The following is a 20,306-nucleotide window of genomic DNA, read 5'->3' on the forward strand; positions in this document are numbered from 1 at the left end:
ACCCTGGTGGTTGAACTCACTGACTTTAGTCAGAAGGGGAAATTATACGTGAGCAGGGAGCGTGGTTACATTAACCTACATCACTCAGGGTGGGTGTCCGTGCTGCTGCCTGACTGAGGAGTGGAAACTTAAAAAATAAAAATGTATCTTAAAGAGACAGGGGGGGGGATCATGTGCATTTTAGATCCACCATATTTCCCGATGCAAACATGTAAATGTCTCGCAGACAGCCTGGCATCATGCCCTGCACTCCTCCTCACATGTGAAGCCATCCTGGTCACATTGGCAATCCATCCTCCACCTCCTCCTCCTCCTCCTCCACCACCTCCTCCTCTTCCTCCTGCAACCCGTTCAGCTCCACACTCTCCCCATCTCTGTGCCAGCCGTCTCCTCCACCGTCTCCTCCACCGGACCAGATAACGGATATCAGCTTGTAGAAACGTCTGTAAAAACGTGAGTATCCTGCTTATTATATTTCATATTTCTCTGTCTCGGGTGCGGGGCTGGCGCACACAGATGCGTGCTGAGCGCAGCAGCAGCAATGGATGCTCTCAGTTGAAATGCCCGCTGCAGGAATCCATTTTCAATTTATGCGAAGTTGCACTAAATCTCATTTAAATGCTTGAAACTATATTAAAGGAAAGTTTCATGAATGTTTTGCGTCACTTTGGATACGTCAACAGCCATCGGGTAGCTAAGATTATGAATTATTATTTTTAATGACGTGCGAATTTTTTCAGCCTTTCATATGAGTTAATAAGTGCTGAAAGTGCAGCTACTGTAGCTCGTTAATAGAAAAATGTCGGGCCATTATTTTACATTCTATTACATAAATATCGACATATTTATATTTACGGTCATGTTTGATTGTAACGTTATCTCCGGAGGTGCACTTGACTGTGAGAGCGCTTATATATTTGTACTGACATGCCTTATTGTCGCACAGACAGGAAACCACATGCCAATGAACTCGCAGTGAACTTGAACGCCTCTCGGAGTTCGGATGCCATTAAGCGCTGTATTTATATGAACTGCACATCTAAATCTTTCTGCCTGCACAGTCTGTCTTCATGGTCACCAAAATCGAGGTCGACGGCAGGCAGGGCCGAGGCCGGGCTGTTACATAACCCCAATTCCATTGAAATCACTATAAAAAAAAAAGAGGAACAAAAGCAGCCTGTCACCTCATTAAAGTAAATCTCCATCAGGCTGTGTTAGTAGGACACCTGCCCTGTAAGCCATGAGGCTACTGAACCCATTACAGAGTTGATTTTTGGAGGCTAAAATGAGGCATTGTGTGCTTCAGCAACTCCATTGTCTCCTGAACAAGTGGCAGATATCTGCACAGCCCCACACACAGCCACGAGGTGCGTCCCTTTCTGGACACAAACCACCTCCCCTACCGCCTATTTCAACTAGGCATATGACCTTGGTATGAGCTGATATCATAACTTGTTGGCAGCGTGTGCCAGCAGGCTAAATATTACAGGACAGCACGAGCTCAGGGCATTGTCCTTCATGCATGCTGATAGATAAGGTCATCAGTTCCCAAAGTGAGGCCCTGGGACCTGCAGGGGTGTCTGTTGGGATCACTGGGTGTCCTGAACATGTGGTTTATTCAGTTTTCTTTGTCATAATATATTACTTTATATAAGGGTGCCATTTTTAGTTAATCTTAAGTTAATTGTATAGTGATGTGTTATATTTAGTAACTCCTATGATTTTCCTCTCAGTCCAGTTTATTAGATAAGACTTCACAGTCTGTTATATTTCTAGAGGTGAGTGAAAGTTGGCGAAGTCCTGATTTCAGTGAGTACATTTACATAACATTAGAGAAAATTGGTTTATTGTGTTAGTCCAACTAAAACCAGATTTTTTAAACATGTTAGTCCAACTTACATCGTACTAAATCAATTTTTTCAAAGTCGGACAAACACACTCAGATAATGCCATTGGGAGCTGAATTACTCCTACATATATACAGTCAATCGGACCCAAACTGGCCGAGGTGCTCTGCACATGCTCCACAGTTTCCACCCCGGGCTTTGACCAGAAGTTGAATGCATTAAATGCAAAATAGAAGAAGTCAGTGACAACATGACAAAATCTACATCCAGAGCTGTGCATTTTTGGACGGACGAAATATACAGAGCTGTAAAGTCGTCCACCATGGTACCAGTTTGCCGCTAGCTAAGTGTAGCTAACTTGCTTGTTGATTGTTTGGTCTGTGACGTAACAGGTCAACCAAAAAAAAGTTATGTCGCCTGCACTTTTTCTTTTTCAGAAGGCCTTTCGTTGTTTCCAAAAATGCTATACAAAAATAAAACGGCATGGAAGTTGGAATGTGTCAATATAGCATTATATTGCGATATTTTTGTGTGGCAATACCGTGTCACCACGCAGTGCCAAGTATCTATTTTGTTTTTGTAGAAATGATTACTATGACAAATACAAATTAAACTTTAGGTAGCCTACTACAGTAATAGAATCAATTGCTTTATCAGTCCACTAGATACATTTTGCTAGTGCAAAAAAAATGGCTGAAGTGAGATGAATTTTATTAGATAACAGATGTTGACAAAGTTTCTCTTTGGGGACATCATTTACCATTGGAAAAAAGGAAATAAATGGCAGTATATTTTATCACAATACACAGCATATCGCAACATAATTAAAATCGCAATAATATTGCATCTTCACTTAAGTATCATGATAATATCATATCGTGGATCCTCTGGTGATTCCCACTCCTACATTGTAGCAAATTACAAAAAAGAATGAAGGGAGAGTATGGAAATGAGAATAACCTTAAAATAACTTAAAAACTAAAAAGAATTTCAAAAATCTATGTAAAATCTTTAAAGTACTTACAGTATCTATTAGAGTGAAGCTCGATGTGTCTATTTTAAACCTTGCTAGATACATTTTTAAATCTTGAGCTCCAAAGGGTTTAATGGAGTTAATATTTTATTTTCTAAGAAAGAAATAACAGTTTATTGTTGAATACTTTGTTAAATATTAACTTAGAAAAATAAATTTCACTCCTCACTTGACACATTTTGCTTTATTGCACCATCATTGTTTTTGTGCAACTGTGCCAACATACCATCATATATCACCTTATGTCAAAGTAACCTTCTTTTAAAAAGGTGTCTGTGTGAAATTTCTGTCTGCTTTGTATTTAAAGGCCTCTATGAACTAGTTTTATGACATATTTTGATATTCATGTAGGGCAGACATGAGGGCAAATTTGACCTAAGTAGGTGAAAAATGACTGTGACACTGTTTGCTGTATAAAATATTGTTCTTATGACCATCCATTTCATGACAGACATAATTCGGCCTCTGGTTTCAGTTGTACACTGTGTCCCACTTTTGGTGAACAGCACCTACTTTCATCCTGCCATTTGAAGTGCTGATTTGACCTTGATAATATATGACATGATAATATATAAATGAACAGTGCTGCTGATTTAGGCACAATAAGATCAACTCAATTGATCGGTTGTTTTAGTGCTTTTCCTCGAATCATTTTCAGTCTCTGAGCTTCCTATAATTTGTAATTGAAATGTCTATTTGACCGTTACTATGAGAGGTCATTTCCCTGTTGATACTGTAACTTGTCAACAGAAAGCACATGAGCAATGCTGTCTAGGAGGAAGTACAACACTGAGGGACAAAATGAACTTGTGACTCAAGTTGAAAATGTTTCTGTGCAGGAACACACAGACGTAAACCTGCTGTTCTGTTGTTAAGTTTGAATACACTGAATTCAAAGATATTCTGTAACCCAGATTTGATTCATTGTCCTGAGTGTCATTGTAAGGTTGGTGAATAGAGGACTGAGAGACCTCTGTGGTGCTTTGTCAGTCTGGGGGGCCCTAAAGTGGATTGTTGGCTTTCAGAGAGCCCCAGTGCATCTTATTTTATTCTATTTTTTTTTGTTTGTTTGTCAGGAAAGTCATGTTTGACTCAAGTGTTTTTCAGTTGAAATGATTAGGGCACATGTGTCAACATAGTCCCCAGGGAGGAGTTCTCAAAATGCTGTGATCAACACTTTGAATAATTCATTTTAACTAAGAAAGTAATATGAATAGTACTTTAAACACACAAATATCAACATTAGATGAAGCTTCAATGACATCTACAAATGAAAGAGGGACAAGTTAGGAAAAGACACTACATGTGTTTTTGCAATAACGGCATGAAGCCATGAAAATACTGGGGCACATGGAAACACCAACACCATTTTTTTTCCAGACCGTCACAAATCAGCTGTTACAGCTGCAGCCAGCTGTACACATTTAAGAACTTGCTCATAATCATAGCATGTATCAAGACCATTTCCTGTATTATTTTGCAATATATTTAACAATTTGATAAAGTAATAAAAATGCCACAATGTGAACAAAACTGTGGCTGTGAACTTGCTTGTAATCATGCTGTAATATGTCATAAATACAAGTTAAAACTTGTAAAAATGAGAAAAGTGTGGGTTTCATGGCTCTCTTAGAAGCTGCTAGCTCATGCAGATAGCTAACATGTCTATCTAACAGGACATCTCGGTACTGTTCCTGGTGCCCGTATTACAGAACAGTGCTACACCCAGTCCTCACACAGCAACTAGTCATTAGCATGACTCACTTTTCTCTTTTTTCCCTCTTGGTGTTGTGCCTTTGTCACAACTTGCATACCCAATATATCCAAATGTAGTGAGAAAGAATTATTTTTCCTGCACAGAGTCCACTAAATCCACTCAGGTAGGTATCACACATATATTGACACAGAGATCTCAGACATGTGCTGATACAACAGGATCCAACTGTACTCATTTGTACCTGACCTGACTCAGGACTAAGAACTGAGAGGACCATGAACACAACCCAGTCGCCCCTGCAAACCACAAATATATTACATATGTACGTTATTATGTATTGAACACATTGAAACTTTATGTTTCAACAACGCTGTAGTTTGCATGTGGTTCTGTTTAAGCACAAAAACCACTCTGTTATGGTTTGGAAAAGATCATGTTTTGGCTTGAAATACCTGGTTTTGGGGGTAACAATCCTGGCTGGAAACGCAGCGATTTCTCAGTAAAAAAAAAACAACCATTTTTTTGGCTCTATCCCTGCTAGAAAAACAGTAATGGGTCACTACAAAACAGCCATGTTTGGTGTCTAAAAAGCAGCTGGAAACACAGCGATGATTCACTAAAACACAACTGGTTTTGCTGTTTGTTGGTTTTATGACCCAGCACAAATGGCCACCACAAAGCAGAAACACACCAAGGCAAATTTTGACAAAAGAATTTTTTTCAATCCAAATTTGACCAGATCTGACCAAAGTAAAGATGAACTTAATATTAACGGTGTGGAGGTCAGAAGTGTCACTGCCAAGGTTTTCCTCTGGCGACTGGGCTGGTGAGAGGAATGTGGCATTGACTTGACAGACCTTACAATTCTTGGTGTCAGATACACTCCTGCTTTTTCAGGTAGATGTAGTAGATTTCCCCATAATAACAAACAAGAGGAAAACATGACTCATCAGTACAAGATACTGACATTCTACAATGATCACAAATAAAAACAGTAGTAGCATTTTTCAGTTCCCAGTTGAGCCACTCTTGGAACATCAGGCATCCATGAAGGACACCATCTTCTTGTGATAAGTGTCAAGCTCTGAGTCAACCGTTGTGTATCAGAGGATGACAGCATCAGAAATGATAACTGCTGTCAGTGTCATACATGCATACAGTGGTGCAGGATGGATATGATAACAGCCACAGTAACAAACACATCATGTATGTTCAGATTAGCATGTTGCTCGAACAACTTTGTGTTCATGTCCGTACAGTGATGATGCCGTCAGTGAAAGTGAAGAAAATTATGACAGTGACAATCCTGATAAGACTTTACTATTTAAAATGGACACTGGCTTTTAGTCAGTCATCAGTTGTTGATTTCTGGGTTTGGTTCCTGCACTTGCCACGATGTCTCGCTTTCTGATGCCCATCCGCAAATCCTCCTGTAAGTGTTACCGTACCCTTCATGTGGGTTTTACGTGTTATAACTGCTTGTGTTTTGTTATTCTGCAGCGTACAAACCAGGATTGGTTGTGTTGTAGACTTTATTTGCCATTATCTAGTCTCTATCGAGACTAATTCCCTTATTTGTGGAGCTACTTTGTTTTTAAAATCCACTGCTGTTCATTAGTTTTGGAACTATTAATCAATGACACTTTAATAATCAGTTAATATTTAAGTCATTCACTGAACAGAACTGCCACACATGGTGGTGACATCTACCAATCTGAGCATTTGCTTTCCTTTTATATACTGTTGTAAATCAAATACATTAAGGGAAAAAATGAACAGTAGATTAATGGGTGATGAAAATAATCACTGAAGCTACTGCTTGTTCATTTTGATTCATGTTTGTGTATGCAGTCTCCAACTATTTGTTTGGAGAAACTGAGCACTAAAGTGATTCATCAATTCATCGATTAGTTGACAGGAAATGAATCAACACAAACCTGATGAGCTACTTTAGACATTTATCAAGCAAACATTGTCTGGTTCCAGCATTTCCATGGGGATGATTTGATGAGGCTTATCTCTGTGTGATATCACTGTAAAATCTTTAGGTTGTGAACTGTAGATTAGACAAAACAATACATTTTAAGACCTAACCTGGAGCTCTGAAAACATATGATGGAGATATTTTTAGTTTTAGATAATTTGTTGACGATATCTGTCTTCCCCATTGCTTTGGCTGGGAAAAGTTTTAAAGTGACGAGTTTGCTATGTTCCACAAGCTCTCTTAGCTTTTTTAGTCAAATAAAAACTAAAATGAACTCACAAAATGTCACGAGAGGTAATATTCTTAAACTTATTTTCTTTATTAAACAGACAAAAAAAAAAACCCAACAATCTTACATCCTCTGAATTCATTTCAACATTTCATTCAAACGAGACAAATCAAAATGAAACTCACCAAAATCATCTCAGTTAGTCTTTCCACTGTTCTAACAATCATAAGCTCTGGTTTGGTTGAAATAAACCCTAACTCACAGAGTTAGGTGTGAAAATATGCTGTTTTTCCTGCAGTCTCTCTCTGCTGTTGGTAGCCATTTGTTTGCAGTCCTGTAACGTTATCCCCACCCCTGGCAGTCACCATCTTTCTCAGCTCAGGTACCTGTGCCACCTGTAGAGACTGACCTCTGGTGGTGCATGCGGTGCACTACGATACATCATCTCAATACAGTATCTCCGTATCAGTTTATTAGAAAGACAAGTTTTATATTAAAAGGGTTACAAATTATAGCATCAGGATTTCTGAAAACCCTGGTATACCTTCACACCGCTCAAGCCTTCTGTTTACCCTTTTTCAAAACAGAATTCTGACTCACTTCCTTATTTATTGCAACCCCCTGAGAGATTCTGTGACCTCTGACCTGTGTGTTGCTACACTAAACCATTTAGGCAAACCGCTGCTGTAGTCTGCAGGCTGCTTTTCGGATCGGACTAGTTGAGACGGACTGAAGCCCAGATTTTTTTTCTTGCTTCCTGTCTGAGAGCTGCTCACCAGGACATGTCTCCTCTGTGTCTCCCTGCAGCTGTGATCATGTCCTCAGTGCTGCAGAAACTGATCAGCCCTCTGGCCAGCAGCCCCGCTGAGCCTCCCAGGAACAAGGTGACGGTGGTCGGGGTGGGCCAGGTGGGCATGGCCTGTGCCATCAGCATCCTGCTGCGGGTAAGACACAGCAACACATTCAGAATGAGCCGTCTCACAAGAAATACAAAATGGAAATGAGCCAATAGAAATAGCATTGGTGGTTAAGTCCAAGAAGAGTCAAAACCTTTTTGATTTTGTCAAGTCACACCCTCTCCTTGTCTTCCTCCTCCTCCTCTACAGGACCTGTGCGATGAGCTGGCTCTGGTAGATGTGATGGAGGATCGCCTCAAGGGAGAGATGATGGACCTGCAGCACGGCAGCCTCTTCCTCAAGACCTCCAAGATAGTCGCCGACAAAGGTCTGTATCTGCTGTTCACATGCTGCAGCTGCACTGCGCGGGAGAGCATCCTCCCCTAAAGAGAAAGCAGAAATCACTCATCAGATCTTGTTTCACTTCCTTTCCTCTTCTTTTAGATTACGCAGTGACAGCCAACTCCCGCCTGGTCGTGGTGACGGCCGGTGTCCGCCAGCAGGAGGGAGAGAGCCGCCTCAACCTGGTGCAGAGGAACGTCAACGTCTTCAAGTCCATCATCCCCCAGATCATCAAGTACAGCCCCAACTGCACACTCATCGTGGTGTCCAACCCTGGTGAATACAATCATACACATCTCTGGCTTTGTTTGCATGTGTTGTGTATCTTACATATCAGTAACTCCTGGCTGTAACACTCCCTCCACAGTTGACGTGTTGACCTATGTGACCTGGAAGCTGAGCGGTCTGCCCAAGCACCGTGTCATCGGCAGCGGCACCAACCTGGACTCTGCCCGCTTCCGCTACCTGATGGCCGAACGCCTCGGCATCCATGCCTCCTCCTTTAACGGCTGGGTGCTGGGAGAGCATGGAGACACCAGTGGTGGGTAGACTTTGTTATTCATCATCACTTCAGAATCATAAGAATAGTCTACACTGACAAGGTGAACTTAAAAAATGTGCATTGTATAGTATTAACTATGTGTTTGTGTGTTTTTTGTTTTCAGTGCCTGTGTGGAGCGGTGCTAACGTGGCAGGAGTCAACCTGCAGAAGCTGAATCCTGAGATTGGCACTGATGGTGATAAGGAACAATGGAAGGCCACACACAAGGCTGTAGTGGACAGGTACGGTTTGTGTGAGTGAATGTAAGAGAGAAAGCAAGACTTATGATCAGATAATAAAACAGAAAAGTTAAGTTTCAGAAAACTGAATTGATAACTCATCTCTAATATCTGGGATTTACGCACAAAATTAGGGTTCATATCTTTTCAATAACTAAGCTAAACATCTAATAAAACATCCAGTAGGCTGAACTAATCTCATCACAAAAATATCTATTGAGCCAAAGTCCTGATGTCACTTCCTGTTTAGCAGGTCCAAGAAGCAAAACATTTACTGGAAACAAGCCTTCGTAAGTTTAGGGGAGACTTGTGGGTACCCATAGAACCTATTTTCATTCAGATATCTTGAAGTAAGAGTTCAAGGGACTCTTTCGTAAATGGCCATGCCAGTTTTTCCGTCGCCACAAGTTAGCAGCATTATTAAGCTCTCTTTGCAACAAGCTACGCCGACATGGTTGGTACAAATGGGTGCCTTATGCTGTCTAGTTCTCCAGGATGCCCCACTACTTCTGCACTATCTTAAAAAATGAGTGTGTCACAGCCTCTTAAAGAAAGATGTTTTTGCCCCCAGTTATTTCTGCGAGGGGGTCCAATGGGGGGCCAGCAATTGTATCAGGGTGGCCATGGCCCCCCCTGCCCCCCTTTGGGTGGCACCACTGCTCAGAGCTCAGGCTGCATCCTGTCATGGCTTTTAAATGGAGACAAAACACAAGACCACAAGACTGACGACATCTTTATATGATTAAGTGGACCGATAACTGCTATCGTGTACATGATCATTGATTCTCTGTGCTGTTATTTAACTCGTCTGTCAGTGGGAGAACTGTGAGTGCTTCTATTATCTGAGGCATGAGTGATTACAGTTTTAGTTCAAGTGGCCCAGAGGGAATGTGACCTCCAACCCAGGCAGTGTTAATACCAGCCTCACTCACTAGCAGCCTGTCAGAGTGGATGTGCATTAAGGACTCTGCATGAAAGGCAGCAGCACAGTTAGTTCATCCACAGTACATAAAAGACCAATCAGCAGGTTGTGTCCGCTTAAACGGCATTTACACATTTTATAATACATTTTTATGATGGCATAGTATATTGACTATTATTCATCAGCCTGTGTTATATCAGTTTTGTTACTCATATTAAAATGGGTTAGGGTTAGCCTAACCCTGATCCCCAACCCTGACCATAACTCATTCACTGTAGAATAGGCTCTTAAGAATATAATGACTTATGTATTCTTGCAATATGATTAATATATTATACTGTAGGATGTCTATAAAAATGGAAAGTTCTATTTGTGTACTTTTCATATTAATATAAAATTGATTTACAATGATTTAGGTCAGTTTTTTACGGGGTAATGGTCAGATCATAGATTTTATATGAATTTACATGTTACAAGGTGGTTGCTACGGTGTTGTGGGTGGTTGCTAGTAAATATATATTGATATATGTGTATTTGTACACAATGTACACATGCGTGCGTGCACACACACACACACACACACACGCTATTATATATATATATATATATATATATATATAAATGTTAAAAGAGTGTGACTTTGTGTTTCAGTGCCTACGAGGTGATCAAGCTGAAGGGCTACACTAACTGGGCCATCGGTCTGAGCGTGGCGGACCTGACTGAGAGCATCGTCAAGAACATGAGCCGTGTCCATCCTGTCTCCACCATGGTCAAGGTCTGACAAAACACACATGCATGAAAAAGCACAAACAAAAACACACGTACACTCACATACGTTTACTTACGTAGACATATACATTAATTTCCTGGAAACTAACCCCTCACCTCTTAACCTTCATGCTAACTTTAACCATAACCACTGGAAGCTGACCCCATAATCTTCTTCTTGCCAACTGGGGACATGACTTCTGTCCCCAGTTGCACAAGCCGTCCCCCGATTTACAAATTTTGTTTTGTTATTTATTGTTGTTGTTTATTACCCACAATGCAAATTTTTGACACAGTTCCCCTTTGTTAAACAGGTAGTAATGCCTTAATATCTCATCATTTACCATCATTTAAGCTGTTATTGTGCCTTAGTGGTGCTTATACCCAAAATAATTTTAAGTGAATTTAATTACAACAAATCACCTGCAAAAGAATGAAGGTGGATTCTCAGGACCCCGGGATAGCTTCCTGCTATGGCTAGTTGGTGATCTAACCTTGCACTCAGCCTAAATCCTAAATACAGTCGTTGTTTCTGATAAAAACCATGGTGACGTGATTATTTTTTGGTCTTGCTATCAAATGATCCCCACCATGACTCATATTCCTCTGCCATTTCCATTCCTTGTTTATTATTGAAGGACAGAAGGGAGGTTAAAAAGACACACTGTTCTGCATCATTGTCTCATTTTTCTAACAACCTAAACTTATGCTGGTTAATTTGTTATCTCTAGATTACAGGTTTAAAAAATAAGAACACTTACCATAACCTAATCAGATAACAAATGCATGTTCTTGGACCGAAAGTTTATGTTGTGTATCTATATCTATCTGTATCTATACATGTTAGGTGATGTATTGTTAGCTTAAATTTGGAGGACATTGAATGTAAGTAAAACACTTACTAGAAACAGGCCTTCTCAACTTTAGGGGAGACTTATAGGTTCCCCTAGAACCCATTTTCATTCAGATATCTTGAAGTGAAAATTCAAGGAACCCCTTTGAAAAGGGCCATGCCAGTTGTTCCCTCGTCAAAATTCAGCCTTACTTTGGAGCATTATTTAGCCCCCATGCCTTCAACAAACTATGCTTATATGGTTGGTACCAATGGATGCCTTAGATTGTCTAGTTGTCCAAAGATACCACTACCTTCTTAGCTTAAAAAACAAGTGCACCACAGCCTGTAAAAGACAGTAATTTCAGCCTCTAATCATTTTCGCAATCATTTTTTGGCCAGTTGGGGCAACTGTTTCAGGGAGGTTGTGGCCCACCCGGCAACCCATTTGCAAATATTGATCGTGAGCAAATCCCTTTCTTGGCTTCTGCAGTTGCCTCCAGTTATATGACTTGTCTTAAATAGCAGTCCTACAGCTGGTGTGTTGATGACCAGTCATTGCGACTCCAGCACCATTTAGCACCATAAGTACTAGATGTAAATATTTAGTAGTCAGTTTTTTCCCAAACATCACTCAGTCAGTGCTGTCTCTGGAAGTCTCTGGATGGTGTGTGTCTTTGTGCCTCCTCACCTAACTCTGTGTATGTGTGTTTTTTCCTCAGAGCATGTATGGGATTGGTGAGGAGGTCTTCCTGTCTCTGCCCTGCGTGCTGAACAGCACCGGTGTGAGCAGCGTGGTCAACATGACCCTGACGGAGGCCGAGGTGGCCCAGCTGAAGAAGAGTGCCGACACGCTGTGGGGCATCCAGAAGGACCTGAAGGACCTCTGAACACACCCGCGCACATAGGACACACCCATGGTGCAGAGAGGCCTGTCGGCACGCACACACTCCTTTTATAACGCCCCCCTCTCTTAGACCGTATCGCTCTTATTTTGAAGGAGAGTACCAGAGTTTTTTGTAAAGATTGTGCCAGTGAGATTTTTTGTTTTACCTGTACGTCATCCAGCCTGATTTGACTGTTTAAAATCAGTGCTGTCAGCTTCCTGTCATTCACCTTTATGTCTGAGAAACTCTGGTATGCTCCTTTAACAAAATAAAGAGATTTGCTCTCCAGCACTTAGTAGGCTGAAGTAGCTGTGTTACTGTGTTTATGTAACGAGATGTAAGCTGACCTGTGTTACTGTACTCTTTCAGCTGTTTGGACCAGAATCAAACACAACCCTCAGAAAGCCAAAACTATCACTGTACTCCACCGCCACCACTTCCTGTACTGAGTCCTTTCTTTAGTTCACTCAAAGAAAGACCCCAAACGTCTCGGCAAAGACACAGAAAAATCCAAAATGACACTGTTTTCCTCTTGCCTTCGTCTAAAAGTGGTTTTCTGCAGCAGTCGGCTGCACACTTAGGTCAACACGCAGTGAAATTGTGATATCGTGAGTGTGATGGTGGATTGTTCTTCCCCTCCTGTTTTCTCAGTGTTAGCAAAGGGAGATGGAGCAGCAGGGGAGGAGTGGGAATGTTCAGCTTGAGTTGTTTTTTAAACATCAGTTGTTACCGTCTGACCTTGTGTTGTGTGTAACTTAATAAATCTGATGAAGAGTGGTTTGTGTATGTGAGTGTTTTTCCTTCTCAAATTACTCAAATTGTGTCGCCTCTTGTTAACAAGAAGAGAAATCATTGCTCCTTCATTTTTTGTTTGTGGAATAATAGACACCACCGTGAGAGCAGAGGGACGACTGGAAGGTTGTCCAATAGAAATGCACTTCTAAGATCAAATGGATAAAAAGATGTCAGTAACATTTGCAAAATTCCAACAGCAGGCTTTATTATCTCGGAAATGGTGTTTTAGTTGGAACCACATCAATATTACTGTCAACTATTAGAGCACAGATGCACCATTTCGTTACTGTGTTGTTTGAGAGTGGCCATCTCTTAAAAATAAGGATTTTCTTCCAAGTTTAAGAATGAATCTCTGTAATAAAGCCATTCTTAAAAGTATTAAAAAGTTATTGAAATGAAGTTATCATGTTACTGTAACAGAGTCCTGTTTTTGAGGAAGATAACAGATCCAAAATATTTAAGTACAGATCGTTTAGGAATCAACAAATTAGCCAATATCGATTAAGTTTGCTCCTTTTAAATTTTGTATTTCAAATGACAGAAGAGAATCTGGTTAAAGATTTGACCTGACGTTTGTTCATGATCATGTCAAGAATATACTGATATGGATGATAAACATAGATATTATGATATGAAACGAGGTAGCACTTCTCTCTCTCTCTCTCTCTCTCTCTTTCTCTCTCTCTCCGCAATCCAAAATAATCATTAGCAAATAGAATCATAATCATAGATAAACTTAACAAATTGACATCATTATTATGATATTATGTAATATGGTGTACTTTGTGCAAGTGGTGTTGAGGCTGTGGCTCGACTGCAGTGGGTAGATATAAGTAATGCCAAGCACTGTACTGTCTTTCTATTTCAAATTTATTTAAAAAAAAAAAAAGCAAAAAACTAGAACTGATAATGAGCGCTGCATAGGCTATATCACTGTCACTAAACTTTAATCTTTGCACGCTTATTGTGTGTGCTTAGATACTTAATACACAAGCTGGTTCAGTGCCACGTTAACATGTTAACACAGGGGTGGGGGGGACCAAATCCTGGTTAGTGCTTCCAAAAGTCTAGGGCCGGCTCTGATTGCTGATGCACATTATATGAACATGATACTTATTTGCACAACAATGTGGCCAAACAACTCGTGCAGTTTATTTTAAAAGGCACCACAGTGACATCTTATGGTCAGATCAAGCCACTACATAAAATTCCAATTGAGCTTCTCTAACATTGCATCTCTTCTATTGTCCCCTCATCACTAAAGCCTATGGACTGTTGAACTTCTTAAATACTAGAGGACTACAAGCAAACATGCAAGCAAAAAAAATGTTACTGTCTGAGGCATTACCCTTTTCTAGTATAGTAGTTTTTTGTTCCTCTCAAACTCTTGTTTTAAAATAATTTCACAGTGACAGTGGGTACAAAAGTTTTATTCACAGAAACATCATTTCATCTGAGACAAAAGGCCTTTTCCAAACACATATAGACAGACACTTGTCATGTTGACTTTTCACCAGTGGGACACAAGTCCTCAAAGGAAGACACGCATCTATTTCAAGAAGGCACCTCCAGTTCTCGCGAGAAGAGAGAAAAGGGTGAAAACTTATTTGTCCTGGCTGTTTTCACGGCTCTCCTGTAAATGTAGCCGTTGTATCGTTTCCCGAAGCGGAGGCCGAACGGGTTGAAGTTGAATTTACTCCTGCGGTCGTTACACAGCAGCTGCCGCTGCTCCTCATTCTCCCTCAGGGACAAACACGGGCTGGTATCCTCCGCCACAAACTCTCCTGTGCTCCTTCTCCTCAGTGCAGACAGGATGGATCCTGAGGAGGACAGGGACATCAGCTCAGTGCATGGACCTGCAGCCTGCTGCTGCAACATAAACACGCCATCACTGTCACTGTTTGTTAACTAAACTAAATGACAAATTCTATCATTAGTATTATTTAAAGCTAATATTTTACTTAGGCATATTTGGTCATATTTTCTGTCAATTTTATATCTGTTTTCTGAAAATGTAAATACGCAAATAAGGCAGCTAAAAAACAGCCCTAAAAAAATCTCTTTTATTATTATTGAAAATATCTTTTACCATGTTTTTGGGAAATAAAATGTCCTATAAATCTGACATATTGACAAACCCTTCTGTAAAAACCTTCAGAATATAGACAGGAATACAACTGGGAAGTTTGGTGTATGAAAGTGGTACTGATGTTGTTAGTCTGAGGAAAAAACTGCCTTTAAAAGATTTGTTTTGTAAGGTTCCGTACGTTTTTAGACCAAAAATAAGACAAATTAAGACAGAAGACATTTTTCTTCTCAATATTCTTGTTTTGTTTACATGTTAGAGTCAAAGGTTTAACAGAGGGAATTTTAAATTTCTCTTTTTATAACTCCATAAATTTGAAAATACTGTCAGCAGCCATTGAAAAAATCCACTGTCGCCATGTTTTTTTTAATAGAAATAAAAATTAAGGCTGAAAATAATATTTGAAAAAATTCCTCTGTATTACAATCACAATACTAGAAACATGGCCTGTAATGATAAATATTGTAAAATACAAAAAAGAAGACACTACAGTGGATAGGGTAAAAAACAAAACAAATAAACAAAAAAAACTTATACATATCACCATGAAACTTACCCAGTTTATTACTTACATTAAGATAATATTTTTTATCTTATAAATTCTCTGAAATTGTATGTATAAATTTGCATTATCTAATAAAATACATGCTCATTTGCCAATACAGAAATCTGAACTAAAACAAACACCTAAACTCTTAGACACTTTATTTCTACTAGTCTGAAAGAAGACAGAAGTAAAATAACCCAAAATCTCAAAATGACCAGTGTATACAATATGTTTTAACTTAACCCTTAATTATTATTCTGGACTGTAAACTCTAGGTTTCTACAGCCAAAATAAAAGACAGGTCCAGTGTCAGCCTAGATTAAAAGTAAAAATCCTGCATTAAAGGAAGTTTAAAAATATCAAAAAATATGGTAGTGAAGGTACTTGGTGGGACTGTATACTGTAAGTACTGTGGAGAATGGTCCCCTTTAGTAGTGGACTAATAATAATAATGATAATAATAATAATAATGATGATAATACATATATCATTTTATTGGATTGGATTAGTGCAGAGTGTTGTAGCTGGGCAAGGTGGAGCTGATTTGCTTCAAAGACTGTTTGGTTAGTGTAATTAGATTTCACAAGTTAATCATATGATTTGAGTGCAAAATCATAATCAGCAAAGTAACTTAATGTAAAAAGTAAGCTAACTCTCTCTGTAGTAGAAATTAGCATAAAAAGGAACAATTCTTAAGATTATATTCAGTTCTTGGGTAAATGTATCCTGTGTAGTTACCCTCCACCAGTCACAGTCTACTATCTCCATAAAGAATAATATAAGATTAAATATTCTCATCAGTTTGCCCACCTGTTGCACGTGTCCTCTGTGCAGAGTCAAATCCCGGCAGAGCTGCTCCCACACCGTCTCCATCCTGTCCAACAATCAGGCCACACACCACAACCAGAGTCACCAGTCTCATGTTTGGACACAAGGTACAAATCCTTTGTCTCTCTCTCCAACAGTGCTGATTCAAGTGTTTATCTTCACCTCCTCAGCAGGCACTAACATGTTCACTCCTATCAGACCTGTTTTATATTTCCACCAGGTGACCTTGTGCTCCTCCAGCTCACAGCCAATCACAGCCGTGTGCGTCTGTGAGCTGTAAATTGCGGAGCTGTCCGCTGCTGCTGGTGCTGAAATGTATCATTCATCAGCTCTTCTGGGAAATGTGGCCAGCTCAGTTTGCTGCTGGGATCATTCAGGTATTGCAAGATAATGTGTGACTGCATGTTGAAAATGGTGACGTCCTGAGCATTTTAAAATCAAATAAGTGACAGGAACAAGGCTGAAACGCCAGGATGTGTAATTGACCAATTAGGTTCCAGTTTGGCGACAGTAAAACAAAGAGCAGCAGCAGAATGGTGGGCTGAGTTGATAGTAGAAAACTGTTCTTTAATATATATTCTACTTTAATTCTTGACTTCCATGTGTGTAATACAGCAATGTGTTGCCATGCAGAGGGAGGAAGGCCCAAAGCATAAATGGCTACACAAACAGCATTTACTGACTTGCCACTGCACGCTGTACGGATATGAGCTTGTAGACTTTCCAGGGATGAAATGCAGCTGTATATGAAATTGGGACACAATCTGATAAATAGGTACATACCTGGATATAAGGAGCATTACCACTATTGGTAAAGGTCTGTCATTGCAGGGAGGGTTAAACAATCTTTCTTGTATTCATATTTTTTTGGCATTTCTTCCAGACAGGATGCAGGGAATGAGAGGGGAGAGAGGTAGGATAACAGGAACCATAGGCTCTTAGTCAGACTTGAACCAGGATGATGACATCACGTGGTTAATGTCTTGAAGCCCTGTGGCTACCAGAACACACCGGATTTCATGAATTGAAATAAAATACAAAATAGACCAGATTTAGATTATTAAATAAAGTGAATGCATTTGGAGAACTGTCTCTAAGTCATATTTAGACCTAAGTTACTTCTTGTATTTTTCTTATAGAACATTACAGAGCCGTAATCATCTAGTTAACATTTGGGGTAATAAGAATGCTGAAACTAAAACTAAAAGGGTATAGCAACAAAAATGGTGGGGATGTTGCATTTTATTAACTGTTTGACTTGTTACTCTACATTAGTTTTTATGGGGAAGGGTTTTAAGTAAGTAATTAATGCATTCAGGTAAAATGGGGCAAAAGATGATGCAGTGAGTTTTACATCAGCCAAAGTAGTCCGGCATTGGCCATCATTGTTACACAAATGCAAGCACACACAGAATAAGTCCATTGTGGACAATATGGCAACAAGGAAACAGACAACAAAAGGACTGGAAAAGCATGTCAGAAAAGCTGGACATATATTTTAAATGAATAGTTAGGTTACATTAATGATTTGACGAATTAATGACTGAACTGGTAAATGGATTTAATTGTTTAAAAAACAAGCAAGCATGAGTGTCCCACTTTACCTGAGCATGTCAGTGGAGTGAGGTAGCAGTTCTTAGGGTGTTTAAATGTCCAACATTTCTAAATTATTTTATTTGGCAACATATTTTCTTTATAGAAATATAGCAGAAATATATAAAGTTAAATAAGTAACATTCAAGGTAGTCCTCAGAGTTTTAGGCAGTTTTCTTAATAATTTACCAAAAAATGTCCCCAATGACCAGACTGCTAACACTTTGCAAAAACTACAAGTGACAGTGATGTAGCCTACATGACACTCATATAAGATTCTATTTTTCCACTTTTCAATGCGTGTGAGAGATTTATAATTACAGCCTAGGGAAATGATAAGCCTGACAACGGCTTGCAGGTATTGCAAGAAAACTGTATTAGACAGGATGAGCGCAAAAAACTGTGCAGTATTTCCTCACTGGAACATTACCCTGCCTGAGGTTAGCTGTCTGCCACTTAGTGTGTGATAATGTATGAAACACAGATCTGTTTCAGAATATGCACCAAGTGAGCAGAGTATTAGTGTTTTCTTTCCACTCTGTGGCATCAGTGAAAACACTAAACATCTTTCCATTAGGTGTCTGACAGTGAACCAAGACAGAGATGATGAAGATGACTATGAGGTTGATGATGACTATGATTAATTGCATTGTTTATGAGAACATTTAATGAAAAACTGATGTTAAATGAAAGCTTGAGAATACTGAAAGGAGTTCTGACCATAGGTGGATTATGACACAGTGGGCCTTTGGGCTCAAACATGAAAGAGCCCCTCCTTCAAGGTGATTGTGTAGGTTTTTCCTTCAGGGTTTTTTCTGTTTTAGCACTTTTGGGGCTTTTTTATTGACATGATGACTTACTCCTTTCACAAAAAAGCAAAGTTAAAAACAGTGACTTCATGCAGAGAGGCCCTTGGGCATCTGGGCCTGGATCTTTAAGGCCCATTTGGTTATACAGCCATGACTCTGACAATGCGCTGATTAAAGCCAGAGAGTATTGAATGAAATTGAAGATGCAGACAAAGCTTAAGCATGTTTGTGTGTCGGTGTAATTAGCCCATATTTACATTTTTATCAACCTGAAAATGAATATAACTTTGATACACTTTGTGCTATACATTGCCAAAGTATGAGTTAAAACATTGCTGCACCACACTTATGACACACCAGAGGGCTCCACAGGACTGCAACAATAACAGTAGTCCTTCTGGCTTCCTGGTCTGGTCTGATGCAAACCATGCAACTGCCAAATTCTCCGGTGTCACCGCCTCCTCTCTCCTCATATTTATTGTCAATTTTTACTTTTAAGTGTCACATATGAATTATTACATATTAGAATGCATATATGAATTTTATGTTAGGTCTTTTTATTCTATTTTCAGGTTGCCTTTTTTAGTATGACCAGGAATAACAGAAGCAAATGAACCTTTTAGGTTAACACAGGGTCATTTACAGTGTTCCACTGTTGATCATTAAGCACTGTCCCTGTCAAATATACTAACTAAAGTAAACATGAAAAAAATGAAGATAAAGGCAAAACATAGCACAAGTAATCATCTCAAAGAAATGTAGCTAAAAAAAATTCGGCATCATAACTTTCTTAACTAGTCATATGTCACATGTGTATGTCATAATGTGGCGGATACACTGAAACTTAACATCTCCTTTTCCAACAAACCACTTGGTTATGGATAGGAAAAAAAATCATGCCTGGATTTAAAATACCCAGTTTTGGTTGCACAGTCACAGCTGAAGAAGCCACCAAAAAAAACAAAAAAAAAAACACTTTTGTGGCATGTTCTCAGAAGGAAACACAGTGATGTCACGACTGCTTTCTGTTGTACTATCCTCAGTGGAAAAACAGTGATGGGTCGCTTTAAACCATCCCCTCCACCTCCAGGTGACAAGGTCAGCTCATATTGTGACATACGGAATACTGTTAATTTATTATGTTGATCTGTTTTGTACCACATCTATTGCATGTCAGAGGGATGTCGTATGCTGTAAAACCCTGTGAGGCAAATTGTGATTTGTGATATTGGGCTTTATAAATAAAATTGATTGATTGATTGATTGATTGATTGATTGATATACTACGTCACTTTAGAAACACTGATTTGATACGTATGACACATACAAATGTAACATATTCGTGGTTCGCAAAAACATACAAAGCCAAAACATTTTCTTCTGACATCTGGGCTGCCAGTAATGATGCTAA

The 20,306-nt window shown here is 39.4% G+C and overlaps 2 protein-coding genes across 2 annotated transcripts; one reads left to right on the forward strand and one right to left on the reverse strand.

Annotated features, from left to right (window-relative positions):
• The first annotated feature begins 293 nt into the window (after positions 1-293).
• ldhba (lactate dehydrogenase Ba) lies at positions 294-13,014 on the forward strand. Its single transcript, XM_050036590.1, has 8 exons — positions 294-453; positions 7,618-7,754; positions 7,917-8,034; positions 8,151-8,324; positions 8,416-8,589; positions 8,714-8,831; positions 10,402-10,525; positions 12,073-13,014. The coding sequence occupies exons 2-8, from the start codon at positions 7,626-7,628 to the stop codon at positions 12,238-12,240; spliced, it is 1,005 nt and encodes a 334-aa protein (XP_049892547.1). The 5' UTR covers positions 294-453; positions 7,618-7,625; the 3' UTR covers positions 12,241-13,014.
• A 1,438-nt stretch (positions 13,015-14,452) lies between these two features.
• On the reverse strand, positions 14,453-16,665 carry kiss2 (kisspeptin 2). Its single transcript, XM_050036487.1, has 2 exons — positions 16,476-16,665; positions 14,453-14,852 (listed from the first exon to the last, which is right to left on the reverse strand). Exons 1-2 carry the CDS (start codon positions 16,585-16,587, stop codon positions 14,587-14,589), a joined length of 378 nt encoding a protein of 125 aa, XP_049892444.1. The 5' UTR covers positions 16,588-16,665; the 3' UTR covers positions 14,453-14,586.
• Between the last annotated feature and the right edge of the window lie 3,641 nt (positions 16,666-20,306).

This window comes from Epinephelus moara, chromosome 23 (assembly GCF_006386435.1).
Source record: "Epinephelus moara isolate mb chromosome 23, YSFRI_EMoa_1.0, whole genome shotgun sequence".
Taxonomy (NCBI): Eukaryota; Metazoa; Chordata; class Actinopteri; order Perciformes; family Serranidae; genus Epinephelus; species Epinephelus moara.